This window comes from Bactrocera oleae, chromosome 6 (assembly GCF_042242935.1).
Source record: "Bactrocera oleae isolate idBacOlea1 chromosome 6, idBacOlea1, whole genome shotgun sequence".
NCBI lineage: Eukaryota > Metazoa > Arthropoda > Insecta > Diptera > Tephritidae > Bactrocera > Bactrocera oleae.
The window spans coordinates 62,283,592-62,303,267 of record NC_091540.1 but is presented as its reverse complement, the minus strand read 5'-3'; the positions used below and the strand labels follow the sequence as shown (position 1 = coordinate 62,303,267).

General features: G+C 33.0%; 1 protein-coding gene across 16 annotated transcripts in view; it reads left to right on the top strand.

Annotated features, from left to right (window-relative positions):
• sif (still life) overlaps nt 1-19,676 on the top strand; it is a 378,461-nt gene that overhangs the window by 257,998 nt on the left and 100,787 nt on the right. For all 16 annotated transcript variants that reach the window (XM_070111162.1, XM_070111161.1, XM_070111165.1 and 13 more), the window contains one exon: nt 5,481-5,708. In XM_070111162.1, coding sequence (XP_069967263.1) covers nt 5,481-5,708 — 228 coding nt within the window. The remainder of the gene's footprint in view (nt 1-5,480; nt 5,709-19,676) is intronic.

The following is a 19,676-nucleotide window of genomic DNA, read 5'->3' as shown; positions in this document are numbered from 1 at the left end:
TTTAAAAAATTGGCGAAAAAATTGCAAATAAAGTGATGGATTCGCGTGAAAAAAAATTAGTAAAGCAAAAGTATAATTAAAACAAGGTATTGCAGCTGTAATTTATTAATGAATTAATGTATGTATGTGTCCAGTAATATATATTAAAAATGTAAATATTTTCTCTTATTTGCCCTCTTTACACTTTTAAGTTGATATATTTTTCATTGGCAGCCATAATTACGGTAATGAGTATTAATTATGAGAATAATTGGCAGTACATGACACAATTTTTATGATTTTTTTTTTGTGTTAGTTTTTTTTTTTTTTAATACACATTTTTAAAGCATTGCAAAACAGTTGCCGTAAGAACCCTTGAATTATTGAAAATTTATATTTTTTAGAAACTCAGCAGCTAAACATTTGTCTGAACTTCTACTTGTCCTATCAATACTTGCTGTGAGCTCACAGCGTTAAATTAGCTAGAATTCTAAGTGCAGTCTAAACTGAAATAGCTTTTGTGAGGAGCTTTATAGTACATTAGTTTATTTTTTACCTACAGAAATAAAAATAAGTCATTCGGTACCAAGTCAAGACTAACTTATACTGTGAATGACGCATCAAATCGATGTTTTGAGTGCTCAAAAAGTGACCCGTCTTCGGCAATTGGTTTTTCTGATTTCTTGAAAAACAACTGTCAATCAGAATTTACTGTGCTGCGTTATTCTAGTGGTTTTTTTTTGCGAAATGTCCAGTTTTTTCAAAAAAAACAGTCAACCATTTGCTTGCAAGTGCTTTAAGCGCGAACAGCTTTTGCTGTATTTGGCTCAGCTTGAAACACCCATACAGTCGAGTGCTGTTTACTTTTGAGCTCATACGCGTTAGTCCACGATTCATCACTTGGTTCAAAGCACTGCTATCTTCTTTTTTTTAACATTTCTTTCGACCAATCGATACGAGCATTTTTTTAACGCTTGACAACTTGTGTGGGATCCAATGTGAACAAAATTTTTTACAGTGAAATGTTCATGCAGTTGGATTGAATGCATGCTGGTGCCACTGATGCCCATAGTTGTTTCTATCTCACGATAGGCCACCTGACGATCTTGCAATATCACTTTGCGTACAGCATCAATAGTTTCTGGAACAACAACTGATTTTGGACAAAATTTATGAAATTCGTCTTGGAGTAATCTACGAACTCGATTGAATTCACCATATCATCGATAAGCAATGGTCCTTAATGGAGCTTCATGGCCAAAAGTTTAAATAAGTTCATCGATGCAGTGTTGCTGAGTGAATTCATGTCAAAGTTGTAAATATCATCGCGAAAATGTTCGCGAGTTAATTCCATTTATTGGTTGAGTTGAATATTTTAAGTTACTGTAAAAACACAAATAGCACTCGTATGTTAAAACGTTAAAATTTAGACATTTTTAGAATTTCCTAATCAAAATCACATCTTAATAATAATCATTTATCAAAATCAAAACCATTAGTAGTTATTACTTTAAATCGAAAATTATCTGCTCATTTTCAATAATTAAATAATAATTTAACATTTGAACAGTATTTCAAATTTTTATTCTATCCAAAATTGACAGTAGCGCCACCTACTTAAACCTAAATGAGTCAACAGAAATGAATTTCAAGTTTCATAACTGCAACACTGTCTAACTTTCGTAAGCGAATTGTGCCTTATGATGCGTTTGATAAATGAATGAATCCTCAGCTACGTTGTCTAGCATTTCTTTTGCAACCTCTATTCGACGTCGTCATTGCAAAGGATTCAGATCATTTGGTACGTGTCTAGCATTGACACTCTTCATATCCAAAACATTAACCAAACTGTGTTGAGTTGTTCCATCAAGGTGTGAAGATACTCTGCTATCCCTCTGATGCCAACAGGACGGATTTCAAGTAGTTTATTTAACATTCTCGATGTTGTCATTATTAACAGAGGTGGGTGGACGACTCGCATTAGGCAAGTCTTCTATGACTTTCCGACATCCTGAATGCCTTTTGCTACCCAAATACTTACATATGTTCGTCATAAAGTAGACTTCCCAAAACTCTTTTGGAACATTTTCAAGGATTTCGTAACCGGGATCCTATTTGAAACACAAAACTTCTATTGCCCTAACTGAATCGTGGTACATTTTTAAAAAATTACAAAAAGTTCTAAGTCTAATAACAAATCAGATCAATGTTTTGAGATCTGTCATCCAGGGAAAAATTCACTGAACGCTCAATACTTCTAATATTTACAATGTGCTATTATTTTCTATTTTATGAATTTTTCCTTGTTAGGAGCTTCATTAAAATTTATTAATATTTAAGGATAGAATAGAATAAGGATTCACAAGAGCGCCATCTACAGAAAAACTAAGCTATAAAATAATAAAAAATTACGAAAATATATAGTTTACCAAAAAAATCCATACATTTTTTAAAATGTATACAATTTTACTAAAAACAGAATCTAAAATATCGCTGAACCTTAAATACAAAAATTCCTGCCGAACAGCCTAACGAGCTGAACGATCATCAGCGTGAGCACTTTTCGCGTTTTCATATCAACTTTCACAAATCGCGTTCGGAACAAACTATTTTAAACCGTTATGTAAATAAATTATTGCATACACAAAGACACTCACATGCATATATAAACTTTGTAAGCCAAAACTATTTTAAAAAAATGTTGCCACATTTAATAGTGTTTTTCGCGCGCTTCGTTTTGTGCTTGTTCGGCACTTTGATATTGTATAACTTTAACACCTTCAATAAATATTTAATTAAACATTATTTCACGTATCAAGCTGTACACCGTTATATTGAATTGCAGGCTTTTAACATGCTGTGAAGTGTTTTTGCATAACGACTTTTTTTTTTAATAAAATTAAATAAAAATATTTGCGGAATTTTTAGGGACACTGTGTGTATGTCGGCTTCCGTTTACAGTGTTTCGTGAAAGCATTTTTATTTATTTAAAATATTTACGAGTTATTGAAATAATATATAATATCTATATACTATTTACTTATATAACTTTTCAAGTATAACCAAAAATTTAACTGTAGATGAGTTTAGATTAGTGGTAATTTTCTGTAAAAGAATTTAAATTAGATTATTAAAATATAACATTATTTTTATTACTAATTTTTTAATATTTAATTAATTTCATCTAATATTTTTTGTTAAAATTTTAAACAGGTGGCAACCTTTTAGAAAAATATTTTCAACTTTTTTCAGCCAATATTGTAAATGGATACCAATTTGGTAATATTTGTTTTATTAAACCAAATAATGTTCGTACAATATATAAACATGTGGCAACACTTCAGAATTTTTTTTAATTTTTAATCTAGTTAAACCTCTTTAGTTTGCTACTCATTTTAAATTAATTCCTTGATATTGAGCTTTTCAGCGATTAAATGTTTTATACAGGTGGCATCGTTTTCGAAAAAATGTTTTAGCTTTAAGCTTTTCTAAACCGCTTAAATTGGAAATTTATTCGTTTTTGCTTTTTATCTTATCGGTTCGATTATTTCAAATTTTTAAAGAGGTCACAACTAACTCCTTACGATGGCATCTCTTTTCAAACATTCTTTTTAAACTTTTCTAACACTGATCACGCTGAACATTCATAATTCGAAGTAATATGCCATTAACCATTTTTTTTTTTTGATTATTTTTTTAGGCAGGTGGCATCACTTTTCATAATATATTTTTACTTTAAACTTTCCTAAACCTCTTCAATTTGAAATTCATTCTTTTTTAGTTTTTATGTTATTGATTTTTACTTATTTTTACTCTTATTTCGCCATTCGGGTAGTGCCCCGAGCATGATCAAATTTTGTGGCCGTTATAATTTTGTAGATTCATTTCCAAAAATTTATCTGTTTATATACGCTTTTTGTGTCACTGTAAGCTTACTTTTATACATATATGCATGTAAATAAACATATCTGATTTATTTACTCAGTTGACAGCACTGGTTTACCGCCAAACCGTAGAGCACATAACTAAAATACCCTGTAAGAAATTAAAAGCTTCGAAAAAGAGCCAATGTAAAATATGCGGTTAAGTAGGGGACTCAATTCACAATTCATTTGTAAAAAAACTTGAAGGGAGAATATGCAAATGGTATATAAGGGCATTGAAGAATAATCTTAATACATAAATGGACATGAATATCATTTCGATGGATAATTATGCTGCTGTAGTATCTATCTATCCGTCTGTATAAACGCGAACTAGTCCCTCAATTTTTGAGATATCGAGCTAAAATTTAGCACATGTTCCGTTTTCACCAAGACGTTGCTCATTTGCTGGATCCAACAATATCGGACAACTTTAGCAAACAGCTGTCATACAAACTAACCAATCAAATTCATTGTATTGTCAATTTTCTTATTTGACAAGGTATCTTCACGAAATTTAGCACAGATTATTATCCAATACATGGCTACAATCTACGAACATATTGTTCAGATCGAATCACTATATAGCAAAAAGCGCTGCAATTTAAACTGACAAATCCAAATCAAGATCTTTTTATACTCTTTTATGCTTTTAAAAATGCGGCTGTGAAGGGTATTATAACTTCGATGGTATTATTTGAAAACTCTAAAAATTTCGTACAGGATCTGTTTATAAATATACATGTATGTTTATATATTTATTTGCATTTAAGTATGCAAATATTTATGCCAGCTATGTAGTGCGACGCTGGCACGTGCATTTGGCTTGTAGTTGCAAATGGATTGTAAACATCAATCCGGCCACGGCTAAATGGAGCACGAACGCGACGAATTTTCGCTTTAAAAATTGTGCTTCTGCCCCTGCAGCAGTCTCAAAGACCGGCTGAATGTTGATTTCATCACAAAGTAAATCAATTTGTTGGCATGCCTTTTTATTGAATTTTTATCGATATTTTTAGCATTTTTTTTTCAATATAATATTTTTTATTTATATATTATGACATGCTTCATATCAATAACGGTATTAAACAAATTTACATGGTCTTTAACTGTGGTAAATAACAATATTTTGATATAAAATTTATTTACATATGCATCATTCTTTATTCAGTTAAAAATTGGAAAAATTTAAAAAAGAGGGAGTAATGATTGGAGAGAAGAACTGTTATTCAGCTGATTTGTTTAAAATATTCTTAAAAGAATTCAGGAAATCTTTAAAGCATTTTTATACACTTACTTATTACATATTGGTCAGCGAAGTAGAAAATTCATACCTCACTTTCGTCACTCAATTCGTCGCAGACTTTCATTTCTATATTGAACATTTATGAAACTTTAAAGAAGCTCTAGAGAAGCAATATCGTGAAAGTGCATATGTATTATTAAGCATATATGCACATAAACTCCTCTCGTACTTATATCATCTGTCTTACGATTTTCGTACAATTTTTTACAAATATCACTTTTTTTCATCTTTCACTGATTTTTTCATGTTTCTCTTTTTTGCTCGCTTTTCAGATGAATTCACGTGACGAACCGGAAAAAACCTTCAAAGTTGCCATGCCTGATAATGCTTACGCCACGGTTTATCTACGTGACGCCATGTCGGTGGAGGAATTTTTGGCTAGCGCCTGTGCTCGTCGCAATCTCAATCCGATGGAGCATTTCGTACGTGTGAAGAAGCGACGTGACATGGAGGATCATAACTACTTTGTGCCACATCGTAATGATTTGATTGAAAATTACGTAAGTAGAAAACAACGTAAAACCTAAATATACTATAATATTTAATGTATAAAGCCATACAAGATTATGGAGGCGAAAATAGTGAGAGAAGTAATAACAATTATTTTGAGGTCGTTGAAGGACATGTTGATGACAAATTTTTGGTAAATGGGAAAAAAGACAAATAGTTCAACTGTCTTGAGTTGAAAGATATTAAAAAATGGCTTAGTAATAAAACTCTCCTCCAAAATGTATACAAGTTTCCATAAAAGATTACCCGAAAAATAATAGTTCTATGGTTTGCTATAACCTTTTTAGTATTTATGATGAACTCCCAGGTATATATGGCAGTTAATAAGTTTTTAGCTTTGCAATTTCACATTATTATGAGCACAAGGTTTTTATTGTTTACTGAGTTGTCAAAAAGTTTTCGGCTCTTTGATTTACTCTCCCCACTTTAAACCGCGTTTCAAAAAATTTTTTTACAAACTTGAAAAATTTTGAATTCTACACAAAGTTCTGTTATCTACTTCTATTTCTATTTGAAACACAAAATTTAGGTTCTCAGAAGCCTGAGTAAATGTTTCAATCCAACAAATCTTCGTTCCTACAAGTAGTACCATACAAGGCCATCAATGTATTACAATCACGTAAAATTTAGTTATTTTTTTCCAGCAAGAGATTTTTTCAAAGACTTAGGTGACGTGATTTACATTACGGGACATTGACATAATTCCTCGCTAACGATATAATAACTTTGATATTCATGTTTAATTGGTTGGTAAAACCCGAAGTCTCAAAAGCCTATTGAATTTTTCCGTTTCTTGACCTGTATAAACACGAAGTCGTTTTTTGTATTACAACTTAACCGATCACGTTGAATTTAATTGTATTTTGCTACCCGTAGAAGTTTTAATAAGCCCAATTATTGGGATTTAAGTTTCGGGATAGTGAAATTTTTTTTTAAATTTTGTTTTGCCTTCATAATACTCGTAGCTTTTGGTATTAATGTATTGGTTCCACTAGTATAAACTTCGACTGTCAGTTTTATTTATATACACAAATTAAAAGGCTACTAATCCAAAGACATTAAATGTATAAAAAAAACAGGTCAGCATAGATATTACAGCATAGTTGATCCAATTTCCTGACAATTTTGTATGCGATCTTGAAATTCTTCCTATCTGCATTATCAAGAACCTTGTCCTTACTTACTTCAATACGATCTTAATTTATCTTAATTTATTGGATGCGGCCCAACTCTTCTAAAGACTTTCTTATTTCTTGAGAAAAAGCGTTAATGAAGAAGTCTAGGTTATTTGAAAGCTGAGATTAGTTTATCAACACAATATACTATTATAACTCCGGTATTCAAAAACACTGCTGCCAAATCTTACTTAATTGACATCCCTACCACAAAATATCTTGGTCCAAACATGCAATGTTTCAGAGCAGCTCAAACTTAAAATTTTATTGTTAGACTTCTACCTTAGCAAAAAAGCATTCATATTGTTACCTCAAAAAGTATGAACAAATCAACAAAACTGGCTGATAAAATAAATGCTGATTTGTGTTCAGTGCTATAAAAGCATGCTTATTTTATGAATTCATTTAAATTTGATGTATCCCGATTTTTCGGGACTATCAATTCGGGATCCCGAAATTTCAGAAACAGTTTTAAATTTTTTTTAATTTCATATTCAATGTGAAATTCGGCAAAAATTTGCGAATTCAAATTTCTCAAGTTGGGTTAAGGGTTACAATCTCATTCATTTTTTCACTCTTAAAAAATATAAACGCTTCAATAAGACATCAAGTTAAGGCTAATAAACCTGATTTTGGGTCTAATATATTAAAATCATATGTCTATTTTATAAATTCAACTTTTCTGTAAGAATCTCGATTTTTCGTGACTGCGTTTTTAAAATCGGGTAATATCAGAGTTAATTTTAAGATTTTTCAAATTTCAAAATAATTGTGAAATTAAGCAAAATAATACAAATTCACGACACATTGAACCCAGCAACCTGAGGTCATCGCCAAAATAGTTTGAACGCAGGGAATTCCTTGTATGACAACTCTCCTAGTAAGCATACGGCATAATCACAAAGTAAACATTTGCTAGTATGTTTACAAAACAACTCTTTGCAACGCTTTCAAGAACAATAACATTGAAGCCAACAACTTCACTTCGAGTACCTACATAATGCCACGAATGAGACAAAAAGTAACCGCACACAAATAAAAACTATTGACCAGAAATAACCATAGAAGCCAAGCCAGTGACGACGACGACGACGATGACTTTATCGTCAACATTATCAAGTAACTACTTTTAATGGCAAACAATGGGGCAAACAACTAAAAACAAGAAACAACAAAACCAGAAGGAAGTGGTGGCGGATGTATGTAGTTCTAGCTACTATAAATACAACAAAAGTAAGAATCATGTATATGTGTGGCTGTGTGTGCCAACATGCATGCAATTCAAACTTTTGTGGTCAACTCTTGCTTTAAATGCATACTTGTCTATTTAATGGTCTCGAGGGTGGCTCAGCATATGTTCATATTTATATAGTCCCATTAATGTACATGTGTGTGTATGTGTGCCACAATTAAAGTGAGCCACCATCATTGTTGCTGCTGCTAATATTGTCACCAATACGTCCACTCTCACTCACTTGGATGTGGGCGGGGCAAGCGCTCGGTCGCCCACAAGTCAGGTTCAATGTGTTGAAATAATTGAGCGGCGGCGGCGGTGGCGGCGATGTCATGGCAACCAGTTCTTGTCACTGCCGCCATCACCACTAGTTGACAGTTGCCTATGTGCAATGAGACATGTGAGCAGCAGCAACCCACACACACCCACATGTGCACTCACAGCTACATATATATATAGAGACATATTGTTTTAACCCGTTCCCCCTCCCTCCCAGCGGCATGTGTTCATTCACCCTTTTAACTGCTGACTGCCGCTCGATGCTTGCTGTTTGATGACTGCCAGCTGGCAGCTGCCCTCGGAGCAAAAGTTTGCAATTAACAATTTCATTAAAGCCTTTATGTGAATATGGCATGCCACAATGTCGTCGCCAATGTTGCCAGCTCTGTCGAAAGTCATTGACATTTAAGAGTGGCATGTGACGGCAGTTGAGTTAAAGAAAGATAACAAAAAGCTGGCAAAATGCACACACAAAAAAGTGGAAAATTTTTGCATAAGTACACACCATACATACTTACATGCAAACATTACACACACACATAATATACTTGCTTAACAATTATGTCTATTAAATACAATAAATCGGAAATAAGTGAGCGTAGTACGAAGCATATAATTTCAATACTTTGGAGGGCATGCAGGTATTGGACATATGTATGTGTATGTGAAGTATGCATTTACCTATGTGTATGTATAAATGTGTGTTTGTATGTAATGATATTTATATCTTGCTCACAGAGGTCATCGATGCATATGGCTGCCTAATAATTACATCAATGCAATTAAGTGTTGCCGTCGACTTGCAAACAAACATATAATATATAGACATTTAAGCATATATATACAATACTTATATACAAACATATATAGACATTTAAGTATACACATAAAATACATATAAACAGTATGTAAGTATACAATACCTGCCAGCAATGTTACAAGTAGCCGCGAAAAGTTTTGGAGCGCTTTTGACAATGCATCGTCAAATTCCTGCATGTGGAAAGCGTATGTATGCTCTCGTTCTGGTTCTTTACTTCGTGAAGAGCGTCATGAAAGGCCATAAACAATAAACCGGAATGATATTAACGATGCTACTTTTATAACCAAAACATTAAGTAAAATTCAATAATTTTTAGTTGCAAAACGTTCGTCTTCGAAACTTTTAATAATAAGTAAATAGTATAAAAATAAGGTAGCCCTAATTCGGTTATAAACGATCGTTGTATACTCTTACAGTTTTTGAGGCCCAAATATTGATATATATTATATTGAGGCCAACATATTCGTAAACCCACGTCTCGTCATCAGTATTGATGCGTTAGATGAATGTAGGGTCCGTATAGGCGCCCTCTACTCAACGTCGTTTTTGCAAAAAATTCAAGTCTCTTGTTATGAGTCTAGCTTTGATACACTTCTTACCCAAACATTAACCGAAATGTGTTGAGACGATAACTAAGTGATGTTGAAATCCTCTGCTAACTCTTTGGCGATACCGTAGTCGTGATGCCATTGAGATATAGAGAAAAGAGATACAAATTTCTAAGAAATATTTCTTATCAATTCGGCTTGGCCGCGCAGTTTAAATGGTCCTGGGGTCAAATATAATCTGTTGGGTGCTTGAAAAGTTATTATCGACCATTTACCACGGAGAAACTATTTTTATAAAATTTTGTTCCGATATCTTAATAGGTGCTTGATTTATAAACTGTAAAGTGAAGGAATCAGATAGAGTTTAAAATTTTGATTGTAGACCAGAGTCTTCAAATTTCATAGTGTAAAATAAAAATGTCAGAATAATGCTATGCACTAAATTTGGTTCAAATAGGTGGAGTAGTTCCTTAGAGATAGGGTTTTGAATAAAGGTGGGCGGTGCCACACCCTTGTTAACTGTACCATCTTTTTTGTTTTGCGGCTTCAAAAAAATTTTTTTTTGTATTATCTTATTTAATTCTATAACATCTCTAGAATATTGTGCTAAATGCCCAACTTGTGCTGAGTAATACAATAGCTTGGGAGATATAGCCTTGAACAGTTACGCGCTTAAGGTCAGCCGTCACAAAATCGTTGAAAAATACATATCTTTGGCATCGTAAAAAGTTTGAATAAAATATTTCACTATTTTATGAAAAGAAAATTATTAAAATTAAGAAAGAGCAAACCCTTTAATGCCTTTTATGCTTTTCTTTATTGCGTAATCGCACTTGTAGTAGTTTTCAACATAAGCCTTATAAGGCAGTGAGCGTGTTCATCATCCATTTTAACACTGGATTTGAAGGTGCTAGCAGTACTTATGCTCAGCGAGTTTGGTTTACATAGCTTTAATGTTTTTCTAGATTTGTACATAAAATATAATTAACTTATTGCAAAAAAAAATTTCAAAAGCCAGAAAATTTTAATATTTAGAACTTCAATCAGGCTTTATAATCGGACTATTTACAACGTAAAAGCCACTGGTTCTTTTTAAAAATGATATTCATTAATGATCTAGTCTTTGTTAAATAATTTTTGGATAATATTTGACTACTATGTTTATAGTACATATAGTTTATTTATATTGAAATACCAAGAGTGTTATAAGTGTGAATCGCTCTCTATAGCTATCATATTCATGCCTATATTGACCTTAATTACTTTCATTTCTTTACAAATACATTTTTATATGTACATATCTATATATGTACATTCAATATATATTACTACTCTGATGTATGCACTACGTCAGTGCAGTTTCTGCATTTAATGTTAAATTCTCGCAATTATATGGTTTCGCTCGTGGTCGGTATTTACATTTCCATTTAAATGAAACACCATATAATGCCTATTTTATAATCACACAATTTAAAGCTTATGGAAAGCCTCTACACACACACATAGGTATATAGCGAAGGTACGATTGCATAAAACATATGCCGTTATATACTATACCTGAGTGAGTGCTTATATGATTGTAAATTTGTAAATTCATTGAGGTTTCAGATTTACATAACCTGAAAATTTTGAGCGTAAAATTTGCGGCATGGAATAATTGCGGTTTAAATTGTTTGAAATTTCATTGCAATACATGATATGTAAATTTCAAGGAGTACGGGTACAAAATAAAAGAGATTTTAAATAAAAACTAATACGAACTTACTCAGGTACACAGCTAGCTGGCAGATTTAGTTAAAGCGTTCATATCATTTTCAACTACTAATGTGATTCACAAAGCTTTGATGAAAGAATTTAAAAACAAATCCCTTTACTATTAATTTCTACGATTCTTCAATTTTTTCTATAATTTTTGATGAGGTGTCTTTTTAGAAGTTTTTCTGCTTACTAATATTAAAAATAAGTTTTCAAAATCGGTAAATTCTCTCTAGAGCCGCACTTATAATAGAGAAATAAGTCATTTCAGGTACTCGATAAATACACGAGTTGGGATCTGAATTTAGCTGACACTACCATCTGGCAGTACTATCACCATCACTGGAATAAAATTTTACCTTGATAAAAAATAATGAAGAAGGCTGCTGAAATAGTAGTTTTTTTTTTTTTTTTTTTGAAACGCCAAGCGTCAGTACATAGCGAATAGAACAGAATATACTGGCTATGCAAACAAACTGGCAGTAACATTGAGCTAACTTTGTATTGCGATCCTTTCTTTTGTGAAGAAATTCTTCTTTCCTCTCTAAAACAACATTTTAATTATCTCTTACCTCAGATCTTCTTGTACTATAAAGATATATTAGAGATTCGTAGCATTTGAGAAAGCGGTTATAGCACTTTAAGAAGCTACACTCTTGTTTCAATTTGAACTCGCTAACTTTATTGTTGCTTTAGCATGTTAATTTCTCGACAAGATTAGTGTTCAAAGGTAGCGAGCGGAGAAATAGACTGTTGACTGTTTACTTTATTTGAACTTATGGTAACCAAAGAAAATCAGTCGACAAAGCTTCTTGGGATATTTCTACCCTATTATAAAGGATATATTTAGTTTGCCACAAGATTTGTCGGAGACCCTATATAGTATATATACACAAATGATCAGCGTGACGAGATTAGTTGATTTAGCCATGATTATTTTCCATGGTAGCACTAATAGACCACGGTTTGCTCATATACATACATATTCAAAAGCTTCCGTCGTATATTCATAAAAATTACCAAAAAAGTAAGTATTTTTTAACAACAACAACAATAGAGGCATTGTGAGTAGATCAATTAAATTTTCAACGCCTAATATGGTGTTATTAGCAGTGCCACGTTCAACCGCATAATTTGTGCCACGGCAGCACACACATCCATGGAAATACATAACCGGTTTTGTGGTTGCAACAGTGAAAAGGCGCGCAACACCGACGCTTGCAACAACTGCAACATAATTAGTGATGTACTAAGTACTTGCACATACATGCAGACACATACACACTTAAGTAACTGGCGACTTGCAACACAGTGTGATTAATGTGCATGTTTTTGGCGCCTTGCGAGAATGTGGCGAACGTGGCAACACACAATGGCGCTGCCAAACACCAACACATTTCCGGTTAGAGTGTGTAGCAATAACAATAACAACAACAACAACAGCAACAATAAAAGCTGACGTTAGTGTTTTGCGTGACACGCCCAATTGTTGTGTTTGCCGCAATATAGCTTATTATAGAGCTTCTTTATTCGCGCACCGAAGTGTGTGACTAGATTTCGGCAAGTGAAGCTTAGTTAACTGAGTTGGAGTTACGCGAAATTTAGTTAGGCTAATTATATTTGAAAGTGCCGCTAATTATGTAAATTAAGCAGCTTTGACGACTTGACTAGAAATTAGCTGCTACTTTACAACTAAATCGGCGAGTAGTATATTAGAGCTGAGCTGCAAATGCGAAGAATTTGAAAGAGGTTAGATATGGTTATAGGTAGATTCTACAAGTTTCTAGATTCCAATAAGGCAAAAAAAATGTAACTTTCGGTTGACCTTCATAAATAAAAAGCTTTCATACAAGAACTTGATCGGTCAATTTGTATGGCAGCTATGATTTGTTCGGAGACAATAATCTGTGCCAAATTTCGCAAAGACACCTTTCCATATAAAATGTTCTACACGCATCAATTGCCTCTTCTGCGAGTTTAGAAAAACGTTGATCTCTTAGTTTATTTTCGGTGTCAAGTCAGGACTATACGGTGGGTGACTCATCATATCGGTGTTTTGAGTGCTTAAGAATATGGCAGATTCTCGCTGAAATATTCAAAGCTCTCAGCAGCTTTACCCCGCCTTCAAAAAATCATGCTGGCACACTTTTGTGTCTTTCTAGGAGACTATCCACCAAACCATTACAGCAGCTGATTGGTTCGCAAGCTTTTGTGCAGTTTTTGTTGTTTTGCTTATTAAAAACTTCTTCAAAAGTAAAATATTTTTTTTATCTGTAAAAGAATGCTTTTATGGCTGCTGACCGCGTGCCACTGAAGAAGCCGCTTGCATCTGTGGAGCCTAATTTGCTTCAAGTGCATTTTCAGAAGATGACCAATTGACCTGCTTTATTATGAAGATCATCTCGAATAAGTCTTGATAATGATCTGAACGATATATTTATTTGCTTTGACATAATTTTCTGTTTTTGAAGGAGATTTTTGAGAATACGTTTGCTAACAGTTTTTATGGCTGCATTAGTTCGAACCACGCGAGGATCACCACTTCTCTTTCTGTCATCAAGTGTAGACGTTTGGGAAAAGCGATCAATAGTGCGGTAAATAAACATTCTCGAAATATTGAGTTTTTGGAGAAGCTCATAAATTTCACTTGCGATTTTTCCACACTCATGTATGTAAAGTAATTACCGATGTACAATTTTGTTTAGCTCGCCTTTTGCCTACTCCTGCTTTTTGCGAATTTGTCCTTACTGTATACATATATGTATATAACCTTTGTAACAGAATTTATGGCAAAACTAGCTATTTACGCACTAATTCAGGTGCAACAACAAACATGTTGCAGTACGATTAAGTAGAGTTGAGTGTCATATTGTGGAATACTCATTCACAATACATATTTATATAATATCATTGTATAAAGCATGAGGAAAAAGAGCCGTTTGCGCTGCACTTAAGAATTTGCTAAAGCAAATAGTTACCAGGCATCTATGCTGTATTTTTAAATAAATGCGTCACTTCTTAAAACGAAGCACATTTAGAATATATTTTCTATGCAATTTGCTCTAGATGCCGCTCTACAATGCACAGCTGTTTATCAGGCGGCAGCGTCGTGTCTGCTTAATTTTCTTTATATTTTGCTGTTTGCAGGCCTCATAGTGCTCGGCAGACTAAAAGTATTAACTTCGCATGCCATATTGTGAATAGAACTCCACCATAAACGGGTACTCCTCTATATCCTCTTTACCCTCCAATACCCTCCATTTTGTGCTTAGCGAAAGCCTACTTCACCGTTTTCTAAAGCCAATTGCTCTTGTGGTTTTCGCTACTACTCTCTCCAGCAATTTCTGCCGCTTTAGACTTGCATCGGCAACTTCGTCAGACTTGGGTAGTCGTGTAGTTGTTGTTGTTGCATCTTTCATTTTATTATTTTCTTTACAGTTAAGAGCTTATCAAGAGGTTAAGTGCAGTAAAATTAAGTGTGGCGCCACCAACGTTTATCCATCGGGCTCGAAGTTTAATCACTTTAATGTGAAGTGCCACGATAAGCACAAGTGATGGTGATTTAAAGAGTTGGAGTACTGGGCATTTTTTAGTGAGTGAAAGTTCGTCTGCCACTCGTTCAGGTAGTAGATGTGTGTGTGTGACTGTGTGGTTGGGTGTTTAACTAAAGAAGTCATTGACGCCGACGAATGAGCGAGTAAACGTGGATACGCGCCTGTGTTGACTGCCAACCGGGTCAGAGAAGCTGATGTGGCATATCGGACTATTCTTGCCGCTAGGGGAAACTTTAATGGCATGCCATGATATTTAATTGCAATTTTAGTAAATTAATGTTAATGGCTTGCTTTAAAACAGTTTAATATCTATCAATATCTTACTGATCTACATACCACACCGTATTGCTTAATACCTACTACTGGCGATGCTTAGCTTACGTGCTATCTCTTTAACACTCGCATGACGATTTTCGAGCACAATTTCCTTCACTTTTTTGATGTTATCATCAGTGGTAGACGTCGAAGGACGACCGAAACGAGGCATGTCTTCGACGGTTTCTCGACCATCCTTAAAGGCTTTGTACCAGTCGTAGACTTGGGTTTTCTATTGAATAGATTCACCATAAGTATTTTCTAACATTCGCACCGATTTCGCACTCGAAATTTGGTTCAAAACACAAAATTTGATGCAAATTCTTTGTTCAATATTTTTTTCCATTGTAAAAATCGCAAAACACTACTGAGGTCGACTGATTGCAACAGTCTCTTCAAACAAACTGATTGACAGAATGCGCTCATTTTTGGCATAGTAATTAAGGACACAATGTATATCTTTTCATAGCTACTTGTCATTATTCTCAGTTGAAAATTTTTTTTCGCTTTCCAGTGCCTGACACATAGAGAATATGTCACATATTTCAACGGTAAAAATCGTGTGTGATTGAGATAGATAGATAGATATAAGAAACTAAAATACTCTATTGAATGTGAGACACTAATTAATAGAATAGCTTTCCATATGATTATAACATCTTTAATTTTTTCCAAACGTTTTTGGTAACACCTTTTTTTGCAAAAACTGCTTATTTCAACCAATATAAACTTTTTTATATAAACAAATACAGATATAAAGACCACTATAACTAACTTCAAACACTGGCAACGTATGTACCTTTCATGGATTTGCTTTCAAAAGCTAAACTTAACAAGCTTTAATTGGCCGACTACAAAGTACACATTTATTTTCATCGAAAAAGTTTTTACTTGATATTTAAAACTCACAACAAGTACAAAAAACTTTTAACAGTTTATAATTGGTTTTAAGGCAGGAGAATGTAGTGCGTTTGATGTTATTAAATTGGCAACTTTTTAGTGACACACTAGAAATCGATTGGAAATTTCATACGATTTCCAGTTTTACACTTTTATGGCCTTTTTTTCATGATACAAGCTTTTGAAAGCTGAAACGAGCTTTCACATTTTGATTATTGTTTAAAATTTATAAAAAAAAAAAATATAGATAAATGTGCAAATAGGCTTTCATTTAGTTATGTAGAGTTTCCAATTTCTTCAGCAATAGTTGAAATGTGTCAAATGAAGGTATAGTCATTTGAAAATTGCTAACAAATTTTTACCAGAAAGATATAAGATAATAAAAGTAATTTAACTGTAAATTACTGGTTAATAGACTCAATAGATATATACCTGCATGAGAGTAAAGTACTATCGTCTTTGTACTAAAAAAGTTTGTCATTGTCAGTGCATTAAATATGTATAAATATTGAGCACGTAATTTTAAAGATAATAAAATGCATAATTCAACTGCGACTTTACCCTAACGTTTGTCCAAAGTAAGCAATTTCTTACAATACAATTCGGTTCACCACTAAACACACGAAATTTAGCCAAGCTTTCTTAGGTTTAGTTCATATAAAAAACGTTGCCTACATCCAGGCTCATGTATTAGCCTAGACCCATACCGCATTTACTTTAAAAGCACTTTGGGTATAATAAATCGCTTGCCAATGGCCACTGTACATTCACAACAATTTATTTGTCTCTGTTCAAAGGGATACGCAGTTTGAGCAGTAATAAGTATTATATTTATAAATATCAGGCAATTTAACGTATTTTGAATAAAATGAAGGTGCTTAAACAAAATACCACTGCATTCGTATTCGATGATACATATACTTGTAAGAGCAGTTTGCTTTACTATATATAATTTTACAATCTGATGTCACATAATTAATATCATACAAAATATATTAATATTTATTCTATCTTAAGAGGCACAACTAGTTAGACAGCCTAAAGAAAAGTCTATTGTTGGAAATCCAAAAATAAAATTTTTTTATAAATTATTTTAAAATTTTTTAGTGTATGTTGATAGATATTTTAAGAGCATTAAGTAAATTTTTTAAAAAATTAAATATTTTTCGGATTACACGCGTTCTTTGACAGCGTTAAACAAAAGGTCCTCCACTGCTGCAATGTTGCTGGTTTTCTACGTAGCTGAAATTTAAAAACAAAAGTTCTCTACTAGAAGATGTTAACCGTACCATGACCTATGATCAACAAAATGGCAGGGGCTAAAGTTTAATTTTACCCGAAAATTTGTTCGTTTTTGGTCTGCCAGGTTATTGTATGGATCATTTGTCTTCAAGTAATCATTCAAGCAAAATCGAAAAAAGTGTTTGATATAAACTGATAGAGCTGATTAAACTGAGCGGATACGGTTCAAAAAGCTGTAACTCAAAAACTATTTGTGATATCTTTTCAAAACATAAAATTAATATTTTTAAGGTATTATCCATCGAAATATAAATCGATTTGAAAAGCTTCACACTAGCATGTATTAAAAAACGTTGCCTACATCTAGGCGCATACTAGCGAAGGCACACACCAGTTTTCATCAAAGAAGCTTTGAAACGGCTAGTCATAGTTATAACGAATAACTAATTTTTTATATAAAATGATATTAATTATCTTTTTCTTTTTATTATTTATCTTCAGATATTTTTCCGATAAAATTCGGTTCAGTGTCCCCTTAGTTCTGAAAATGTTTAGTGGTTTTGAAAATTCACAGCATTTTACCTTTCTAATATTAGCTCCTTCAACTTATCTGTGTACTATCCTGTATGCAACATGATTTCTTATATGTGTATATACAATACTCGTATATATATAATGCTTACACATATCCAGCAACATATTACGGTATATAAATATAAATGTCTACCCAATTACCACAAATCGCTTGGATAGTGACTGGTTATGACTGAGGTGTGTACGACCAAAGGGCAAATGTCATACACTAGGAAACACACACACACACACACAATACAATATGCGCACACACGCAAAGTCATCAGCATATCTATAATATGCTTACCTTATCTGCATATGTTTATTTGTTTACCATACTGATTGCCATATTATCATCTCAGCATTTTGCATGTGTGTGTGTCTAGCCGGCAATCAATCATATTTAATGAGATATGAGGAGGGGGCAGGCAAACGTCGGCCAACACCAACACACACACACACACATACATGTGCAAATTACTATAGATACCCATGGTCAAATGATCAGCCCAAAGGGGGCAAGCAGCAAGCAGTGCGGAGAAATGCATAAATTTTAAGATAAAAACAAAGAAATACCGAAAAAACAGCAAATATGTAAACATACTATTTATATTATATATATACAGCTATAATTTGCCATTATTACAGAGACATATATGTACAAGTACATATGCTTGTGTATGTACCATGCACATTTATATGTATGTGGCTTCCAGTGCTGATTTGTCTTGTGGCCAAAGTCAGTTCAATGACACTATGTTTACATTATCTGGTCTTTATTGTACTCTATATATAATATATACATAGATACAAATATGTGATTTTTCACATGCTTGTATGTGTGTGTGCACATTATTGCAATTTTGCGTTTGCTTCCACGTACTGCAAACCAAAGTTATTTTATTTATGCAAACACATTTATACTCTTATTATTTCTTTACTGATATTTATATATCCAAATTATAGCTTATTTGTTTCTATTCTCTTTTATACCGTGTAATTTAGAATGTATTATTCTACGTATGTTAATGTAAAGAAATTTTCCGGTGATGACTTGTGTGGTAAGAAAAATATATGCAAAAAATTACTGATTTAACATTTTTTAACGGTAAGGCAAAAACAGTTTGACACTCTTGCATTGGAAGCAACATTCCTACCTCTATGCTTAAAGGAAAAGTAATTTCCTTTATCTCTGTTATAGGCCATATTCGTACATAACTAACGTTGAGTAATTGAGGGACTAACTTAATGTAAAATTTGAAAAAAAAAAGTTTATATTTCGATAGCTTGTACCTTAAAAAATAACGACCTGGCTAATAAAGCGTTTATTTAGAGAACTTTACTTAAACCCTCATATACCGGCACATCGAATTTTTATTTAGTTGGGTTTCATAGTGGGGGTTTACTCACTCTTTAGGATGCTTTTAAGACACTTATATGAATAAATTTCGCAATCACACTTCTTTGGATTAGTGAGACCACACTTAAGTTCTCAAAATTTTCACAAAATTCCGCATTAAAGTTGTTACATAAACGTTATCAGTTATTGCTACCATATTTCAA